The following is a 20,968-nucleotide window of genomic DNA, read 5'->3' as shown; positions in this document are numbered from 1 at the left end:
AAAGGTCACTTACATGCATAGGCAGTAGCTTAAAAATGCTACCTGGAACCCTGAACTCTGATAATCACCAAGCTGGAAGGAGCTGGAAATGTTCTCTTTCATAGAGGAAGTAGAAGACACCTGGCTGGATTGGGTAGAACATTGTGCAAGGGGCAAGGGCAAGTTGGAATGGAGAGGAGCCCAGGTGAGTACCAGGGGAACAAACTCCAGCTTTGTGGAGTAGGGGCTTGGTCAAGGTTGGATGTAACCAGAGGTCAGGCACAGGGTCTTTCTGAAGAAGGAAGGAAACCAAGATAGAGACAGGCAACACAGAAGAACCTGGGACCTCAGCTGTAACCAGTACAGCATTGCAGGAGTTGCACCTCTATCAGGAGTGGCTTAAATTCATTCTTCCCTTGAATACCCACTGATTAACTGCCCAGTCTGTAGCGTTTCCCTTGTAGGCATTACAATATGGAAGGGGGAGATGGATATAAAACAATCTCTCTCTCTCTCTCTCCTCTCTCTCTCTCTCTCTCTCTCTCTCTGTCTCTCTGTCTCTCTCTCTGTCTCTCTCTCGCTCTCTCTCTCTCTCACACACACACACACACACACACACACACACACACACACACACACAGTTATTACACATTTTTAGTGAGGGTGGTCAGGAAAGATCCCTTTGAGGCTGCAACTTAGTTGAGACCTAAAAGAAGAGAAGAGTTTAGCCATGCAACCATCTGGGGAGAGCTATCTCAGACAGAAGGTTCATGACATCAGAGGATCCCAAGGTAGAAAAGAACTTAGTGAGCTGAAGGCAGTGTGGCTGGAGCCCAATGCAGGGGAGGACAGAATGAGGCTGGGAGGCAGGCAGGGCTGCACCGTGCAGGGCGGATGGGTCATAATTAGGAGTTTGCATTGAATTCTCAGGGCAATGGGAAATCAGCGGAGGGTGTTAGGCAGAGATGTCATGACTGGATCTATGTTTAAAAAGATCATTCTAGAAATTGTTGCATGGTAGCCTTTCAGGTCTTCAGGCAGCTGGTCATTTTCCTGAGTCCTCTCTGGGTTGAATTCAACTTGCCCTTGAATCCTGGGGAAGGAGGGACAGGAGAAGCTGGGGACAGGAGGGAGGGAGTGGACTAGACTTCACCTTTTTATCACTTTCTCCAAGCCTCACTTTGGGAAGACCAACTTCAGGGTGAAGTGCAAATGGGGAACCTTTCCTTCCCTTGCTTCCTGGTGATAAAATCATTAACATACTCCAGCTACTGCTGCAAAGGTGTATCAAATCTGTGCAGCCCTGCATGGGGGTGGGGCTGAGCCTGGTTCACCCGCACTGGTTGGGTGTGGACAGTTGTATCTCTCTGCTCCTTCTTTCCCTACATCTCATCTGAGAAGAAGAAAATTACACCATTCCATGGGTTCTGTAGAGTGGCTTTCACAACAGGAAGCCTCTGAGTGATCATCCAGGGGAAGGAAGCCTTCAAGGGGTGGGAGGAAAATGGCAGAAGACAGAGGTTAAGAAGAAGGAACAAAGAAGGCCCATGAAAGGAAGACAAAGGGGCAGGGCAGGGAAACCGGGAGTAGAAGGACTGAGCAGCTCAGGAGGAAAAAATAAAAACATACTATGCATCTTCACTGGATTTATGCTCATCTTTGCAAAATGATGTGGGCAAAGCATCGCTCATCACCCCTATACCAGTGCCAATGACAAGCGATTGAGGAAAGACCCTTCTCCGAGGACTAGGTCTGCAAGTAGAGAAGCACGCCAGGCAGTTTGAGGGAGAAGGAGAACAACAGTTGATCTGCAACAGCCCTGTGTGCTGGCTCCAAGATTTTCCTGTGGGATGAATGCATATGGGGGCAGAGAGATTTATTTTAAACGGTTTCGGTCACACCTCTTTTGGCCTGCCTGGTGGGCGAGGGACGTAGGTTACTTGCTGGAAGGAGACTCTAATGGGGGAATGAGGAGAGCAGCAAGAAGGGGCTAGAGGCCTCTTCTAGTCCCTTCCAACCTGGCAGCAGGCAGGCTCCTATTCTGACACCCGAGCCCTTGCGATGGGGCCCATTATGTCAACCAGGGCACAGGCCGGGGATAGAGGCAAGAGGCAGCAATTCGACTGTGGTGAGTAAATTTAAATGCTTTTATTAACAATCTTACATTACAAGGATAATATGACAAAAGGAAAGTTTCTGCGTACATATCATGATAAACCAACATAGCTCTATTGTATCCAGTGTTCTAGGTCCCCTCACACAGGTACTATAAAGCGCAGTCTGCAAAATAATAACATCGAGAGGTTTTTAAGAAAGAAAGTATTAACATATTAATACGTATGTGTAATAGACTCCTAGGTATATCCCCCCCACCCCCACTTATTTTTCCTTTGTGATTGACATGAAAACGGTTCAGCAGCGTGGGGGTGGAGAGGAGAGAGACGGGGGCTGAAACAGACAGAATCAGACTGCTGGTTCTTCCGGAGAGACAAAAGTGAAGACTGAGGGATGCCCGAGGGCGGCCTGGACTTTGTCTTTTGGTGAGCAGTATTGTGACCGCCGTCCCCCTCTGAACAGAGGGCTCGGTCCCTTGGTGCCCCTGGCGTGCTCTCTCTCTGAGGTACAGTGCATTGTGGGATTGCTACCTGGGGATGCCCATCCCCTGGCCGTGGGTCTGGTCCACTGCAGTGGGAAGAAGGCTCGGCCCGGCCTGGTCTCTCTTGAACCAGGTACTGGAGGGTGTCCCGAGACCCAGTTGGCAGCTAGCTGTGGTTCAAGGAGATGGGCATTGGCAGAACAGACCCACCCTGGGCTGTGGGTGGAAGGGCGGGCCTGCTGGAGACTGAGGTACTTGTAGGATGGTGGGGAAGAGCAAGAGAAGGGCAGAGGAGGCTCAGGATGGGAGCAAGTGCCCCTGTGGACCCCAAAAGCGAAAGGCTGGTCTGGAGAGAGGGAGCATGCAGCTGCCCTCATGCTCCATCATTGGTGCCTGGTCAGGCCCTCTCTCCTATCTTCAGGAGGAAAACAAACAAGAGAGAGGAGACTGGAAGCAAATGGGTTTTTGGGTCCCATCAGGGCTGCACAAGAACTCCGTCATGCTGCCAGCTTGCACAAGTGCCCGCCCCTCACCCCGTGATACCCAGACATCCCTGCCCGGCAGAGGCTGGGAGCTGGTAATAAACCCAGGGAGATGCCCTCCCCAATGAAAGTGGATGGGCTTAGGGCATCCCAGCTCAGCCTCTGCCTCAAGTCACAGAATGCGAACAGTGTATGTGAACTAAACCTGCCTGTTACGGCGTGAGTTGGGTGGAGGTCACAGGGCCTCTGTGAGGGAGGGGGAACAGCATTGTCCTGAGTACAGCCAGCAAGCTGCTGTGCGGAGTGGGCTGGGCCAGAGCCCTGCTTCTGGACTGGAGTTGCCATTGAATTTATGAGTTTGCAGATATGTCTCTCCCACCGTTTCCTGCTAGCTGATGGCCCCTACCCTGGCCAGAAAGCCTCTGGATGGTGGGCAGCAGTGCCCGCGTCCTCACCCACTGACAGTGGCTGAGCAGGGCAGGCGGGGGAGGCCAGGACAGCTGCACTTCAGGGGCTCGGCCACTAAGGGCAGCGAAGCATCTAAGAGGGCAGGGGCGGTATCTTTCCTGGACCAGCTCCTGATCCAGTTTGCACCTTTCCTATTGTTACCGACGCTGCTCAGTCCTGGTGTGGGAGGGTACTGGAGGAGTTTGTGCAGTGGTCCCTCCACCAGGGGCCAGAGACCATGTCCTACTGCCAAGCAGCAGTGACCGCCTAAGCGTAGGCTGTGGGGGTGGGGAGAGGTAGGGGGCACCTCAGCTGGAGCTCAGGGGATATCTCCTTCCAACCTCAGACCAAGCTGGTGGAAAAGGAGAGAAAGTGCATGGAGCCAGCCGGGACCCAGCCACTCTCCTCTCCAACACTCTGGGTAGGAGGCCCCTTGCCAGCCAATCCTGCCTGCTGGCCTTCCCCAGCTCCCTCTCCAAAGGTCCTGCTCCCCCCTCCCTTGGCACAACACAGCGCCAGGCTTCCCACTGCTCTCCCAGCTCTATAGACTCTATTTTTATATCTATTTAAAACATAGAAATGTATAAATATATAGGATATTATTTATAGATATATAGACGTGATTTACTCTTCTTACTCTGTGTATACGTACTGTATATGTCCATATATACAACATATATGCTGTAGCATCTGTATTCTACACTGCACATACCCCTGCTTCCATGCACTCTCTCCTAGGGAGACTGGATTGCATAGGTATTTCCAGGGCGATACCACTTGAGGGGGTGGGGGGAAGGGAGTGCCAAATGGAAGTGGAGGGGCGTACCATTTTCCTCCCAAAAGGGCACTTTTTCTCCCTCTGGCTAACATGCAAATATCACCTCAAAGGGTCCTTAAAAATATCACAGCACCATCCACTCAGCTCAAGCATGCTGACCAACAGACAGCAAGGGAAGGGCCCCTGCCAAGTGGGAGACGGGCTTCCCTCCAAGCCAGAGAAGGGCTGTGCCAATCTCTCTTGAGTCCTCCTGAGGACTGAGGAAGAGGCCAGACTAGAACCCGTGACACAGCACCATCTCCCCAGACGACTGGTGTCTGGAATGGGTGTTCCAAGCTCCACTGCCATCTGAAAACCCCTTTCTTGTCTGAGGAGGCCTGGCCTGCCTGGCTAGATCTGCCTCTTGAAGCAGGAAGGGGGCATGAGTCCAGTGCCTTCTGCCAAAGTTGGACGTATGGGCCAAGAAAAAGTATGAATTCTACTTGGAAATCAACCCAGACTGAAAGCCAAAAGCAGACATTGGTCTAGAACTCTCGTTCCTAGAGTGGGTAGAAGGAAAAATGCGGGGGTATCCAGAAGAGGGAAGTTATATTTCAACCCCTCAGGCCACCTCCTGGGTCCCATCAGGCTCCAGGTGAGCAGGTAGCGTGGCACCAGCACCTCAGTGCAGGCTGGGCCAGGGCCCTGGGCCCACGGCAGGCTCTCAGCCATCCTCTCCAGCCTTCTGCATGCTTTCCCCTGTTTTCTCCCTTTTGGCACCACCTCCAAACGAATGGAAAATATTTAAACATTACTTTAAGTAATTACAAGGTCCTTTTCCCAAATTAAAGGGTTGGCATAAGTAACTCAAAGGAAGGGGATTCAGCCAAGCAACTCAACTTGGAAACATGTGGCAGGGGCTGAGGTCAGAGACCCTCAAGTGCCATGGATTCTGGGGTCCAGCACTGAACATGGCCATCCAGGGATCCTGGAGCTTGAGCCTGCTCTCAGTCCCAAGTGAGGATGGGGAAATGAGGACATGCCCCCCATCACAAGGAGTCATAGACCAGCCATTTAAAAAATTAAATAAGGCTGCTGTTTCTGATGCCTGGATTCATATTCAACCAAGCAGGGGATTCTGACATGGCAAGAGTCACAGACACGGCTGGGCTGTCCTCACGTTTCACAGATACTAGATGGCAATGGATCTTTCATTTTATCCTTCATGAAGGAAAAGCAGACCATGTTACTCATAAGGGCCCTGGCTCCCAGGCTCTGCCAGGTGTCTCCTTGGCAAAATTGGCCACAAACCTAGGCCTTGAGGTTGATCTCACTTCCCACCATCTCCACGAGCCAAAGAAAGTCACTAATCAGCCAGGCCAGTTATGCCAACTCTCGGCCCCAGAGACTCATTTCATTCTAAGCCTGTAGTCATCACTCCTAAGCCTTAAAGGGCTCTGTCTTGTTTGAAGTAACCACATATGAGATGCACCAATTTCCTTTCCACAGTTCTGTATATCCATCAAAGGGAGACTACGTTAGCCAAGCATAGGGGTCCCTGGGTTAGACCCTGAGTGTCCTATCAATCTAAGTCCTTCTCAAGCAAGCAGGAGGGTGAGCAATGCCTATGACAGAAATCACAGGTAATCACCCAGGGAGCATCCAAGCTGAGAAGAGACCCCATGTAAACTGCAGTGGTGTATCACCCAAATTATTCCCTGTCCCATGGCCATGTGCCCTACAGAGTGTCTGCCATAGCCCTGGCATGGCTAAATTCAGCAGAAGCCACAAGCACCCAGAGTTGTAAGGGGTGTCCTAACCTAACTTTAAGACCATCTGAGAGCTTAGCTTTTCCAAGATCTGGTGGCCGGCACAGGAGGTGACCCCGCAGCCATGTGCTGTGCATAGCAGCTCATTGTGCTAGGCCAGAGGCGGATCACCTGTTCCTAGCTTTCTCAGGAACTACAGGGTAGGCACTGGCGCTGCCCCATAAGCTTTTCTCCATCTAGCTGAAGATTTTAGCTGATTTTGACCATCATCTCTTGAGAAGAAAAAGTCCAGCCCTGACTGACTAGGTGCTCAGGCAGACACTGGTTTTCTCTTCCTGGTTTTCAAATGAATAGGGGTCTTAGTCTGCTCCTCCCTACCCTTACCCAAGGTAAGGTGTAAGGCAACTATTGGCTGGAAGAAAGGATCTCAGCCTACTGTTTCCGTCCTCACCAAGCCCTGTCTTGCCAGCCATCTCTGCCCTCAACCCTTCTTAGTCTCTGCAGTGTTCAGTCATGACACAGCAGTTTGCATGTGCGAGGGGAGAGGAAGACCCGAGGCTAAGGCTGGGCCAGGTGGGACCTGGGGCTTTGCAACAGCTCCCACTTGACCACAGTTAGTTTTAGACCCTGATGAGAGGAATGGATGGAGGGAGACAGCAGTTTAAAGTGGGAAGTGGAATGGGGCTGGAAATCTCAAAGCTTCAGAAAGGGGCTTTCAGCCTTTCCTTGCTAGTTCCTGCTAACTGTCCTCTTGCCCGGAGGAAGGTGGGGAAGTATGTGTGCAACAGGGGTGGGAGGTGGGTTGGATGTCACCAGGCAGGGGTGCATTGATTTGTTGAAGAAGGCAGCATATGAGGCCTGGCAGTGGGAGAGTTGGAGGAACCCAGTTTTTTTGTTTTCTTAACATGCTACATCACTGTTAAAAACAAACAAAAATGTTTAAAAAATAATATATAATATATATATATATAATATATTTATATAATGAAAAGCTATTGACTAGCAGCAATGATTCTAAAGTTATCTTAGCACCAAGACCATGGGGGTGAAGGGGAAGGGAGTAGTAGGGGAACGAAGAGACTGGCAGGACCAGGAAGGGGCTATAACATGTTCAGTGTTGATGACATTTCCACTATGGTTCTCAATGGTGGCATGAGGCCTCAGAGGCAAGTCGACCAAGAAGGAAGGAAGCCACCGCAGTTTTAAAATGTCTGAACCAAGCAGGCTGAAGACACTGGGGCCTGGCCTGTGGCCAGATCACACCAACCAAGAGGTGAAACTCTCAGCAGAACTGACCACATGTACGTAATTCAGATCTTCCTCCCTCCCCCCAAAATGACCTGCATCCACATGATAAGATCTCTGCATATAAACTATGCATAAATCAGATGTAGAAACATGAACAGAAGTTTTTAACAGCTCACGCACATTTTTTAAAACTCCCTTGCGAGGTATACCGGTAGTTAAATGAACGAAAGAGCATTGATCAGACTCCTCTAGCTTAAACCACTACTTGCCCCAGGGAGTAGGCAAGTGGCTATTTCTAAAGCTTATATTGTATATTGTGACTTTGTGTGTGTGTGTGTGTGTGTGTGTGTGTGTGTGTAGGCTGATGCCTTGAGAGTCCTCTCTTCTTTTCTCCTTTCCTTTAGGACATCTCTACCCTGGTCAAAAAGGGAAGAGTTTATAGGCAGAGACACATTCCCCAGTTTCCTATTACCATGGAGCATGTTATCAGCCTTGTTGCAAAAGGAGGACCACATCTCTAGAGACTCTCATTTGAGTTATGCAGAACTCAGGGCACAATTTGCATTGACACCTCCTGCCACTGAACTTTAGCAGGCATTTCTTATTAAAGGAAAAAAAAATTATGAAAGGAAAAAAAAATATCCTCAACACATGATATGATTATAAAGACAGAGTATAAATAATTCATGTAAATTGAATACGTACTTTTCATTTTACTTCTTTTTTTTTTTAGCCAAAAATCACTCCCTTATAGGGGCCTGGACTTCTTGGCTTTTCATCTCCCCAAAAGCCCTGGATCGGAATGGAATTGTGTTGTTTATCCTCCACCTCGTAAAAACAGGAATGCTTAAAGCTCACCCCTTCTCCCTTTCCCAGGATTTCAAGCTCGGCGATGAGGCAATCTTGCCTTCAGTCTAATGGGTAATATCGTAGTTTCCGGGGGCTGGAAGGAAGGGATCCACATCCCAGGGATGGACGAGGCAACAGAGGTGAGGTGTGGTGGTGTCACAGTTTGACCGACATTTTTGTTTGTAGGACAGTGAAGGAACCCTCATCAGGAAATGAATAAAAAAAGATCTCAAGCTGAAGTTAGACGGGGAGGGAGAAAGGTCAAACCCCCCAATCCAGACACACAACCCACCCCGGCTTAAGTCCGAGACCTTTGACCAGAATGTCAATGAGGAGGCCAAGGACCTCCCTCCCATCATAAAACCAAATGAAAACAGAAAAGGCAAGAACATAAACCCAAACCCAAAGCCCTGCCACCCGCAAATGAAAACATAAACAAAGTGAGCTACCTAAAGGTGATGACAGAGACCTGTCATTTTAGCTTATGCTGTTGGTGGACAGTAAGTTGGGAACACAGGTGGCCCCAGCACGTGCATCCGTGAGTGAAAATGAGTTGCCACGTATGTTGCAGCTGCCAAATTTTGTAGACAAGAGTCAGTTTCCAACATTTTTCCTTTCTGAAAGCTCCCAGTGGCTTCTGGTGGACGCGTCACCTTGGTTGTTAAAAATTTTCAGTGTGGGTTTATATATATATATATATATATAATATAATATATATTTATATAATATATCAAAGCTTATGAGTATAGATTAAAAAAATATTCAACAGCTTCGTGAACTCTGCAGCGCCAGCTCCCTAAAGGTCAGGGTAAAACTCCGCCCCGTGGTCCACGGTCTGTAGTGCTGGCTTCTGCTCCAGCGCGGACATCCTGCTGAGGACCTCTGCGGACAGTGTGTAACTGTTCCCTGACTTCTCCTCAAACCAGCTGTCCAGGGCTCGCTTGGCATCAAAATTGGCAATTGGCGGTCCATTTACAGCGATTGTCAACAGGTCGCTAAGCTGCTCCAGGGTCAGGCGGGAGCGGTGGTTTTTGCGAACTCGCTGGAGGGCGTTGCGGCCTTTCTCGCAGCAAGCGGTGGAAGTGGGGAGGACTTTAAGAACCTGGATGATCTTGTTCAAGAGTGGAAACCTCTGTTTATACTTGCAAATGTGGCTGATCAGGTCTTTGAAGCCATTTTTGGTGTAGTAATCTGCCTTGAGTTCTCGCCATTCCATCAACAGACTGCCCCGGGGGTCCAGCCCTTCCCTACAGACATCTCGGGAAAAGGTCGGGATGGCCTCCAGGTGATCAAATATCTGCACCATATCCTCCTTGCCATAGCTCATCAGCTCCTCACTGCTCCTGGGCCAGGCAGCCAGGTCGAACACCTGGCAGGCCTTCACAAAGATCCGGCTGCGGGAGTCGAACCTCTGAGCCAGGATGACCTGGGTCTTCTGGCAGATCTTCTCCCTGATGGACTGGAACTTGGCTTCAGCCACCCTGAGGTTCTTCATGGCAATCCCATTGAAGCTCTCTCGGAAGTTCTCCTCAAACTCCTGCAGGTATTCTCCCGGGGAGTCAGCCAGCCGGCTGATCTCCTGGATGGCCTCCTCGATCTTGTCATCTACCTGGGAGACCAGCAGGTACTCGCCCTGGAAGACATAGGCCAGGCGTGAGAGCACAGCGATCACGTCCAGCAGGAAGTAGATGAGCTTGATGGACTGGTAGTCCATGAGGAACTGCAGCAGGGCCAGGGCGATGGCCGAGGCATCTGCCCGCTGGGTCTGGCTGCTGACCTCCTTGAGATGAGCCACCACGTCCAGGTAGTCCTTGATGAGGGCGTTGAGGACGTTCTGCTCGCCGATGATCCACCGCACCGCCCGGATGTCCCCCAGGAATTCTGTCTCCTCACAGAGGGTGGCCGCCGTGGACCGCAGCTCGCACATGAGGCGTGGCGAGTAGCGGTAGAAGCTCAGCAGCTGCTTCAGGTTGTTCTCCAGCTCCTCCAGGCATGGGAGCTCTTTCCCGCTGATGGCATCCAGGATCTCCAGGTGGGGCCGGTGCACCATGAAGGGCAGGCACAGTAGCCACGGCAGGGTCTTGCGGATCGTCATGAACATGCTGGCCCGGAGGCTGGCTGTGATGTTGGCCCCGTCTACACCCAAGCCCACAGTTGGCTTTTCATCCTGCAACCGGATGCCCAAGGCCGAGAAGGCCCGGTCAAGTGCCTGGAGATAGCTTTCTGTGCTAGAGAACCCCAGCTCCTGCAGGGACAGGAACTCTGTAGCTGGGGGCCCGTCGCTGCTGGTGTACTGAACGTAGACAGCCACCGTGTCGGCCAGCAGGTCGTCGCTCTGCCCATCCAGGATGATGCTGAGGCAAGGTGACTGGCGGATGCGCTCTACCAGGTCTTCTCGCAGGGCCCGGGCGATGTGATGGATGAGGATCTGGCAGTCTCCCTCGTTCATGTACTGGTCTACCACCTTGAGCTCACACTTCCTCAGCAGCTCCGCCAGGGGCCGGAAGTCCAGGTAGGGCCTGCCCTCCAGGGCCAGGTGGTAGGCGGTGTTGAAGAGCAGGGTCATGTTACGACACATCTCCTCTGTCTTCTCTGGGTGCATGCGGAGCTTGTACAGCTGCAGGCACTTCTTGTGCAGGTTGCTCTGGCTGTGCAGTTTGATGGTGTGAATCTTAAACTGCTTGGAGCCGATGATGAAGGCCGAGGTGCGTGAGGACTGCACCGTGTACTGGCGGCAGACGTGGCACCACATCTCATTGAGGGTCGGGGAGTACCGCAGGAACCAGAACTTCTTCAGCCATTCCTGCTTAAAGCGCCGGATTCGGCGCCCGGTGGCAGACGACATCTTGGAGGGCTCATCTGTTGCAGTCATCATATCGTTGGAGACAGATTCATCTGCCGAATCGACTTCCTGGTCATCGTCCTCCATGATGGCAGGGCCAGAGACCATGCTCTCTGAGGCTGAAAAACAAATGGGAAAGAAACATTTATACCTGGTGGGAAAAACAGGCTTTTCCAAAATTCACAGGAAACACTCCTGGAAGGTAGGTGCCACACCGTGGGAAACAGAAGTCCGTGGAAGCCTATGACAGATTGAATCCCAGCCCAGAATTAGTTTATGAGCACTCCTGCTCACCCATGTGACTTTTACTCTCTGTGGAGTGTCCACAGTGGCCTTCTGTCACCCACGCCAGGCTCCAGGCTGCCTGTCCTTGCCCTCCATGTGTGGGTGCTTGAGGGGTCTAAACGCCCCGTCAACTGGACAGCACAAGCTAGGAGAGTAGATCTGATGGAAGGGGAAAAGCACATCACTCATTCTAAAGTTACATATCAAGGACTTGGGGATTCATTTGCCCTCCACTAATGTGAAGAAAGGCAGGTTGGATACGGCCTCAAGCGATTTCAGGATCAAAGTGCAGTTTAGTTGAGATGCATGCTTTGAATACAAGAAACACCTCATTCTGAGCTAAGGGATGTGGTCAAAAGAGGAAACGCTGTGTAAACAGTTTCCCTCAGCTGCAGATGTGAACTAGAAAATCTCCCTAGTTGTCGATCAACTCTAGAGATCCAAGCAGCCAACAGACTAGGGCAAAGCCATGCAGGTGAATGGCCTGGATCCCCTCACGCTCCATCCTTCTAGAACTCCAGGCAGGGGAACAGGGACCATGTGTGGCAGGACAGAGATTCAGGAAGAGAAGAATAAGGCTGTGGTCCTGGACTAATTTTGGGAAGCCATGAGATCTCTCCAGTGGGACACCCTGCTTGGGACTGGGGAGGGAGAAAGACTGGGTTTAGAAGTTGGGCTTTGGGGCAAGACACCAGTAGGACCACCAGAGAAAGGCAACAGGTCAAGAACACAGCACACACCCCTTCTGCAGCGGAACTTCCTTTATTGACAAGGAGGATACAAGGGCAACACACGGAGCCCCTGGCAGAGCTGCCGACGGGCCCGCCAGAGGCACTGAGGACCTGGGCTCCCACCCACAGAGGTGGCCGCCTCCGTGTTACACTCCTCAGGTCTCCCGGAAGGTGGTTTCCACAGAGAGCTTTAGGCTACCCTCCACACAGCCCACTGTGTGCTCTGCCCTCTGACAATAATCTCATCCAAGACAACTTACCTGCAGGGTCCGAGAACTCTGGGAGCTCCAGTACCTGTGGTGGCAATACAGGGGGCTCAGGAAGTTTCCCAGACTTAAGCATGTCTAATTCTGCCTGAAGCTCCCGCACCTTCTTCTTTAGGCGAATACAGTTAGGGCAAAAAGAGGTGGTGGGAAGTTCATGAGCATCAGATGCAAGGGAGGCCTCGGCAGGACTGTCGGCCTTGAATGATGAAGGCTCCTCTTCTTCATCTTCCAATGGGCCTGGCTCTTTGGAGATCCCCTGGGGGACCTTCCAGTCCCCCTCCCCCTGGGTCCGGCCTACATTCTGCACACTATGGGTTATGGTTGTTGCACGCCGACTGTAGGCATCATCCTGGTACTTGGGGACTTTCCTGATGACCAGTGAGGTGCTCAGGGCCAACTGGTGGGCTTCTACCTTTGCAGATTCCAGTGAGGCCTCCAGAACATCCTTGAAAATCAGGTCAATTTTCTTCTTCTTGGCTTGGGGTTGTATGTCCCCCTCATCAAAGCCACGCTTGTAGGGACTTTTGCCCTGTCTCAGCACAGGGAGATGAATGGGACCCCTCAGGTCTTCTGGGTTATCCAGAGCCTGCTCAGACTTCTCCCTCTGCAACCTCTTCTCTCCTAGGAAGGAAAACCAGGGTGTAAGGAAGTGGGGAAAACCCCCAAATTGGAGAAACCAACAGAAAACAAAGCAGGCCTCCTGTTAGGTTGCCTGACACATCCCTCTAGCTCTGGGCTTGTGGGGCAGGTGTTGCAAAGGGGAGAGGTAAATCACTTGGTGGACCATAAGAGTTAGACTCACAGGACCTGAACAGTGGAGAAAAGGCCTTTTATAAAGACAGTTTCAAAGAAGCCTCATATCTATAATCTCTATGGTTATAAGTTAAGAGAAATCTGTAGGGGAGAGTAATTGAATGGTCTTTCCTATGACTCTAGAAGACAACATCCCACCCAATCACACTGGGTGGTGGCAACATACCTCAGAGCCAAGTGAGTATCAATTCCCCCAACCTTTGTAGCTTCCTCTGAGCCCTAGCAATGACAAGATGGCTGCTTTGACTTGGTAAAAGGTACATGTGAAACACCACAGGCCTCATTCCTTCCTTCTCCCTCGTTGCTCTGGAGACAGCCCACTTAAGGCAAAGTCCATCCTATGGCAACTGTCCTTTCTAATTCTCCCGGTGATCAGCAGACTAGTAACATGTGAGAAGGTAGGATCTGAACTTCTTTGGTTAGACTAAGGATGGAAGAAAAAAGATGACAAGGAGACCTACAGCACTGAGGGCTCCAACATGGCTGCCTCCAACAAGATAAAGGACAAGGTAGCCACAAGGACCCAAAGCAGTCCGGAAATAGAGCTGCGTCTCCTTACCTGGCAATTCAAAGGACATTTCCTTGTCTCTTTCTTTCTATAATGTGAATTACTTCAATTCACTTTGAATTACTTTCAATTGTTTCAAAGACTTTGTTTCAAACAATTACATTCAATTGTTTCAAAAAAAATAAATTTTTTTTAGCCTGATTCCTTGTTTTTAATTTTTATTTTTTGAGACAGACTCACTCTGTTGTCCAGGCTGGAGGGCAGTGGTGCTCATGCAGCCGCCACCTTCCAGGCTCAAGTGAACCTCCCACCTCAGCCTCCCAAGTAGCTGGGACTACAGACGCAGGCCATATCACCCAAATCTTGTACTTTTTGTGAAGATAGGGTTTCACCATGTTGCCCAGGTTGGTCTTGAACTCTTAGGCTCAAGCAGTATGCCCACCTTGGCCTCCTGTAGTGCTGGGATTACAGGTGTGAACCATGGTTCCCCACAGCCTGATTGTTTAAAATTACCAACATAGTTTCATAAACTGCTACAGAAGTGCTGATGCTTCCTGGTGAGAGATGCTAAAAAGGCAGAGGAATCTCTTCAGTCCTCAGAGGGTCCTGAAAGCAGCCTATGGAACTCAGAAGTCTCAAAGGTTTCCTAGACCAGGAGCAGGAGCCCTGGGTGATGTGCCCCCAAAACAATGACTTGAACTAAGCTGCACTTAGGCTTCTGATGGCTCCATTTGCCAAAGGCTTCTTTTCTGTGTGAAGGCCAAGGGTTCACCATAAGCAATCCAGAGGTCCCATGCCTCGTTTCCCATAGCTGGCACGGGTGCTGTGCCTGCCCCATGTTTGACTCCAGGTTTCCTTTAGGTTACAGCAGGAAAGGAAGTTATCTATTCAGGATCCCGCTTTACTGTCCTCACATGAATGCTTAAGGAACAACTTCACCTCCAAGGCTTCTGGAACCCAGGCAGCTCCCCACAGCCTGCACTTCTGTATCAGCTGAGCTGCAGAAAGAGGAGGGATGGAGATAACTTGAAAATGCAACCTATTTGTCTTACAGATCAGATGCGTCACTTGCCCATTGAGAATCTCCAAAAATCAAGGGCCACCTTTTCCTTTTCCCAGGGGACAATCAGGCAGCAAACAGCTGAGGATGTCAGGAGGTCAAGCCTACAAATCACCAGAGATTCCTCATCCTTGTTTGGAAACAACATTGCTCAAATTTCTTAGGATGAGCAGGAGATCTTTGTAGACCTTAGGCTTCCAGAAAAATCTATGGGCCAAAACAGACCTTTAAGCTTCATGAAATTGCTTCCAAAGCCTGCATACGATATGGAAAACAAAAACAAAGAAAACCTCAAAGTAAATTAATGACTCAAAGTAGTTTAAATAACACAAATTGTTTGAATGTGAGCTTTAGATGCAATCTCTTCTTAAATGGCAGCCGCAGAGGAATAGTTTACACTTTCTTCAGGAAGAATTCTCGCAACAACCAATATCTCTACTTAATAAGAACTAATAATTCATGCTCTGGCCTCCATCAGGGTGCCAACCTCCAATCACAAAGAAACCTCCTTCTATGTAAGACTGTGAGTGATTGGGCATATGGAATCTCCCTTCCAGAGCAGCACTGGCACACCAATCTGGAACACCACTAAAAGTACCCAGAGTCTGCTGAAGCTACAGGCTACAGAGGCACACATTAAAAAGCCACTGAGCTCCATGACTGTTCCCAAGGGCTTCAGTATCAAGACCACCCACAGCTGTGGAACTGCCCCACTGTGGCTTTCAGTTTCCTTCCTATTTCCTAATGCTCAGCCTGACCAGGACAGACACTCTTCCCTCCTGTGTCTTCATATGTCTTGATGTATCTCCCTTCAAGTCTGTCTGACACGCCTCCTCTGAGCCACTCCGGAAAGCTCACGCTCTTCTCTGAGCAGTCCCCTGTGGTCTCAGGGCTCATGGAGGATGATGCCGCTTCAGGTGCTCTGGAGAAGACCAGTGGGGGAAGAAAAGGACATCGCAAATCCAGCAGAATGCAAGAAGGTTATGACCAAGGGACAAATCTGTGTTCTCAGATATGATTTCTCTGGGTTTTCTTTTCTTCCAGTGTTTTGATTCTTTGGGAAGCTTCATGGCTGTCTTCATTCATTTCTTCTTTTATCCATTCAACAAAGACTTACTGAGCCCCTACTATGTATCAGACACTTTTACATGAGGCATCTCCAGAGGTCACATGGAAACCACTGCGGCCTCGTCATGGAAGCACACCTTGCCGAGTGAAATCAACATGTGCCCAACCCTGAGACCCAAAGAACACAAGAGATGAGTATGTTTACAGAGTCTCCTTTGACTGCCCATCATCTCCAGATACCTTTTACCAAGTCAGGCAGCAGCTGTGCACTCAGTATCCACAATTTGCTTTGTTCTGTTTTGCTTTTAAAGATAGCTTAATTTGAATAGGTCACTGCCAACCCCTTTTCATCTTCTCCCCTCGTATTCCAAGTGAAGATTTATTTCCAATAAGAAGACTGATCAGGAACACAATATGGTGGGGCTTGGGAACAGCCTTGGTTCCTGGCATCAGATACACTCTGGGTATTTGGATGTGTGGTTTTAGTGCAAAAAATAGCAAACAAAAAACAAAACCCTTGAAAGAAGGGCCTAACCTGGGCAGGATGAGGATGGAATAAAAAGGTCAAGGAGTAGGGGCTGGAAGTAGTTAAAACTGCTTCTGAATGGACACCCAACCTACCCAGCTTCTCACACTATGTCACCTTCCCACCTCCTTCTAACCTGCTTCTTTTGATAGATTGTTCTTTCACCTCATCTCATTAGGACTGCAGCAGAGATACCAGGAAGAAGCAAGGAGGGGACTGGTTTTGTCTGGAACACCAGATAACACTGTAGGTCAGAACTTAGATCTTTAAGTCAGACCCATGTGGACTAGAAACCTACTTCTATCCTTCTTAGCCAGGTGACCCTGGATGAATCACTGTATTCATTTGATATTCGGTTTGCACATCAGTAAGATGGGTAAAAGAATCCGTGTTGGATCATGAGTATTAAAAGTTCATAGCTGAGGGCTCCCAACGACGGAGCCGGATATTGTCCTAAATGCCATGTCCATGACTCCATCTATTTCGCAAGGCATACTGACAGGTTAGGGACAGCTGCTGTGATGATTACATGGGAACATGCAGAAAATCTGCTCACAGGTTATGGGAAATACATCAACACCAGATACTGTAGGTGACTGAAACACTGAAAGGTCATCTCTTCTACTCTTCACTTAACCACAGGGGTTCCCAGATACCCACAGGCCTCTGATGGTGGTAAGAGTGGGGTCCTTGAACTGTTGCTAGTATTTCACATATTAAGTATTAAGTAAATGTTACCTATTATTGTGATCATTATTGAGGCCATGGCGGTTTGTAACATCTTTTCATCAACTGGAGTTGGGAAAATAGGGTACATTTTGGTTAAACAAACTTGCTTGGCTTTGGGGGTTTGTCTCTGTCATGGATACTGTGAAATGTGTGTGTTAACGGTTTCTGAGACTATTTCTAGGGGAAGAGAACAAGCTGGGGTGGCCCCTCCCTGGTCCAGAGCTGCTGCTCAGACCTCGACCGTCTGTTCCCCGGAATCACTTTGGGTCTTCTCATTGCTGGCAACTGTATTTCCTATTGGTTTTCTTAGGAAGCCCCAGAAGAAGCTCTAGAGGCCTCCCCTGGGGCTCAGTGGTGGGCGCGGTCGGCATGGAGTGTGGCACTCACCTCTGGCCAGGTTGCGGTGGATGGTTTCCTGGGACATGCTGTGCAGGCGCTTCATGTAGTCCTCGCTGTACCAGACCCGCAGCCACTCCCCAGGCCGGATGTCCCTGCACGCCCGGAAGTAGATGCATTCGCTGTGCTGGAAAGCCAGCAGGTTCTGCTCCCTCTCCTCCCGGGATATGACCACGTACCTGGGGGCGAGGGGAGATGGGTGAGAACACACAGGTCACCTGTTATTGAGTGCCTTCTGGTGCTGGCACAGTGCTGGGCAAGTGTGGAGGGTTAGAAGGCCACAGGCATGTGGGCCTGTGTGAGTACTGGCAGAGCAGCTGCCCTGTCCAGAGAAGCAGCACCAGCCAGACCCCATCCCTGTCCCAACGTCACTGTGTTGTGGGACCTCAAGCACATCTCCAAACCTCGAAGAATTTCTGTTTTCTGAGACTGGATATGACCCCTGTCCTGCCTGCCTCATAGCATATGGAAAATATATCAACACTAGATATTATAGGTGATTGAAAAACTGAAAAGTCATCTTGTCTACTCTTCAGTAACTTTTAACACAGGGGTTCCCAGATACCCACGGGCCTCTGATGGTGGTAAGGCTGGGGTCCTTCAACGGTTTCCAGTATTTCACAAAGCCTAGCTGAAATAGCCCATGTGACAAGGTATCTAAGAGATCCATTAATAAATGCTAAAGATGAAAATCTTTTAAAAATGGCGGGGGGGGGGTCCAGGAGAGGAAGGTAAATAAGAGACCACAAAAGGTTGACAACCACTGGTTAATCTTACTAAATGATTTTAAGATAAGGAGACTGAGGCTCAGAGAGGCCAAGTAACTTGCCCAAAGTCACACAGCTAATAAATGGGAGATGGAGCTTTGAGTCCTATGCACGTTTCCCACTGTAACTAATGGCTCCTACTGTGGACATATAAAGCAGAGCTTGGCAATGCCCGGATAACCTTCAAAATTCTGTCAAACCCTCAGAGTCTATGACTCTCATGCATTCTCACCAAAACAACATTTGCAACATTCAGTCCACCACCCTACCCACCTCCAAAAGGTGGAATGATGCAGCACCTGCCGAGGAGTGAAGGTGCACAGATCAGAGGGCAAGAGGAAATTGGTTGGTGTTTCACAGTTCTGTGCTAGGCAAGCATCTAGGAAATCTGTAGTCAAAAATAACTTCTTTCTTTATGTTACGGTTTGTCTCAAAAACCAGGGACAAAATCGAAGTCTGCCTGATTGGTGTAGCTCAGTGACTTACATCTGGATAAGTCCAGGGAAAACAAAACTTCACAGAAGAATTCCAATGGATAAATAAACAAATGAAGAGTATTCAGCATCACTAATAAAAGAAACGGAACATAGTACATTGTCTCATTGGCACAGATTTCTAAGAGATGATAATATCTTTATCGGTAAAGGTGGTAAGAAAGGTGTCTCCTGTACCGATGATGCAGAAGGAACACGGCAACCCTTTAGAAAACAACTTGGCAATATGGCTCAAGAAACATAAGACACAGATGAAGTGTGCAAACCCGGCATACCAATATGCTGACTTGCATCATTGTGTGTGGTAGTGCTTGAATGTCTAATACTACCGAAATGATTTTGTAAATGATGTTACATTTATGCAATGGAATGCTGTTCATCTATAGAAAAAGAAAAAGGTTTTCAAAGAATCTTTTATGACACGGAAAATGGTGTTGAAATAATACAGTGTGAAAATAGGACTGGAAGTGTTTAGACTGTGGTTCCAATAATGCTTTAAAAACAAGCCCCAATAAACGACTTGAAGGAAATACACCAATGTTTTAGCAGTGACAACCCCCTGTAGATGGATCGTCTTTGTAATTTTGCATACTTTCAAAGTTTCCCTCAATAAGCAACTATTACTGTCACCCACATCACCCTCAACACACCCACAAAGAAAATAAATATATGAATGCCAATTCCAGTATGAGGTGACAGTGGTGGCAGCTAGCAGCATGGAAAATCTACGTTCTAGAGGTCCCAGGGATGGCACCAGCTGCCTCTCATCTATATCCTGCCCTTCTCATCTGAAGAGCCTGGGAGGAGGCTGTTGCCCTCCAAGGATGACCGCTGGAGTCCAGGGAACAATCCATTCTGTCAACAGCATGTTGCAAGACCTCAGAAGGAGTGAGACCAAGGAGGATGGACGAGCAAACGTTACCTTTGGTTGCTTCAGCCTTCTGAGAGAAGCGAGCCACAGGCTCCACCATGGAGGTGTGGCTTGCAAGATTTATAGCGCTTAGGTCCCCCAGAATTTGCATCTTGTACTAGATCTGTGTTTTCTATTAGCCCCAACACCTAGGTGTTCCTACCAGCATTGGACATAAGCATCGCTCTCCCTGAGTGGTGAAGACCACACGGTGATTTCACACACCCAGTCGCGATGTTATTAGCAAAGGACTTAAGAGAAAGGAAAAGAAACCCTCCTGGCTGAGAAAAGTTGCTTCCAATTAATAATTCCCAATCTCAATTCTACAATTGTGAGTCAGCCTTTTCTCCGAATAGCTGCGATTTCTTCTGAATATGCAAAGTATTTCCAGTCCCCAATTTAGTGAGAGTCTAGGATTTGACATCCAAAACTAATCCACCTGCGGTTAGCATGGAACAAAACAGAAGTCGTTCCAAACTTTCCTGCTCCCAGATACGAAATGAAAACCATTCATTCATCTTTTTCCTCACAAGAATCACTTGAATCACAGGGCACCATGATTGGAGAATACTGTCTTCTCCTTTTTTTCTTCCAGTTTCTAAACAGCCACCAAGCTCTAAAAGCTAGAATTATTTCTCTGACATTCAACATCAAGAGAAAAATCTAGATGAGAAATACATTCCTACCTGGGATTTATTTATTTAAAGAGCAACTTGTAGGGTGTATCAAAAGGTTTAGAAAGACTCAAGTCAATTTCTCTTTCCAACTTCTGGTCTCTTTCTACCCAGCAAGAATCAATATTTGGAAAGCTAACCTCAAGGCACTGTATAGATCACAGAGTATTTTCAAAGGCAGATCAACACTTATTCAGATTTTTGTTGTATTTTGTTATATGGCAACTCTTGGTAAATCACAGCCCATTCCCCAGACAAGATGTGTATGTTATATCATTTTAGAGGTAAAGCTAAATGGAGCTAGCTAGGTCCAGACCTGTTACCTCTAATTAGATCTTCCCTTTTTACGTGTTTTGCCTTAACACCCGCTGGCTTGAGCCACTCCCTGGAACCCTTCTGTCCCCATTCACGACAACCCCTTTATGAAGAACTGTGCCTGTCCCATTCACTATATGGCTGCAGCAAACAGAAGCCCTGCCCAAGGAGTGAAAGGCTGCCAGCAGGTGCAAAATCTATCCATTGTGGCTGAGCAGCTCTTTGCAAGGAGGTTTGAGGCGTTGTCAGGTCACTACCTCTTGAGAAAAGGCACAGACAATGTCTAGTGAGGCTATTTTGCAAATGCTAGTGCTTACTGAGGCATTTCAACTCCAACCCACAGAATTTGGGACCTTTGGAGCAATCAAAGGGTAGGCCGAGGTGCTGCTGATAGCAACAGAGAGCTCTGGACCAAACCTATCATGATGATACCAGATTGTTTTTATAATCTCCCTGC

The 20,968-nt window shown here is 48.9% G+C and overlaps 1 protein-coding gene and 1 long non-coding RNA gene across 18 annotated transcripts in view; one reads left to right on the top strand and one right to left on the bottom strand.

The window, feature by feature from the left end:
- Positions 1-1,929: 1,929 nt before the first annotated feature.
- On the top strand, positions 1,930-19,145 carry LOC128928984 (uncharacterized). Its single transcript, XR_008474770.2, has 2 exons — positions 1,930-2,107; positions 18,560-19,145. It is a non-coding gene; the product is annotated as an uncharacterized LOC128928984 (long non-coding RNA).
- PRDM11 (PR/SET domain 11) overlaps positions 2,113-20,968 on the bottom strand; it is an 87,576-nt gene continuing 68,720 nt past the window's right edge. For 16 of the 17 annotated variants that reach the window (XM_035262419.3, XM_035262428.3, XM_035262418.3 and 13 more), the window contains 3 exons: positions 17,343-17,530; positions 12,246-12,872; positions 2,113-11,088 (listed from right to left, as the gene is read on the bottom strand). In XM_035262419.3, the coding sequence (XP_035118310.1) occupies positions 8,924-11,088; positions 12,246-12,872; positions 17,343-17,530 (2,980 nt within the window). In that variant the 3' untranslated portion in view covers positions 2,113-8,923. The remainder of the gene's footprint in view (positions 11,089-12,245; positions 12,873-17,342; positions 17,531-20,968) is intronic. The other variant, XM_035262438.3, reaches the window with a different exon arrangement.

This window comes from Callithrix jacchus, chromosome 10 (genome assembly GCF_049354715.1).
Source record: "Callithrix jacchus isolate 240 chromosome 10, calJac240_pri, whole genome shotgun sequence".
Lineage (NCBI taxonomy): Eukaryota > Metazoa > Chordata > Mammalia > Primates > Cebidae > Callithrix > Callithrix jacchus.
The sequence above is the reverse complement of the archived record's forward strand: the minus strand, read 5'-3'. Positions and strand labels throughout refer to the sequence as shown.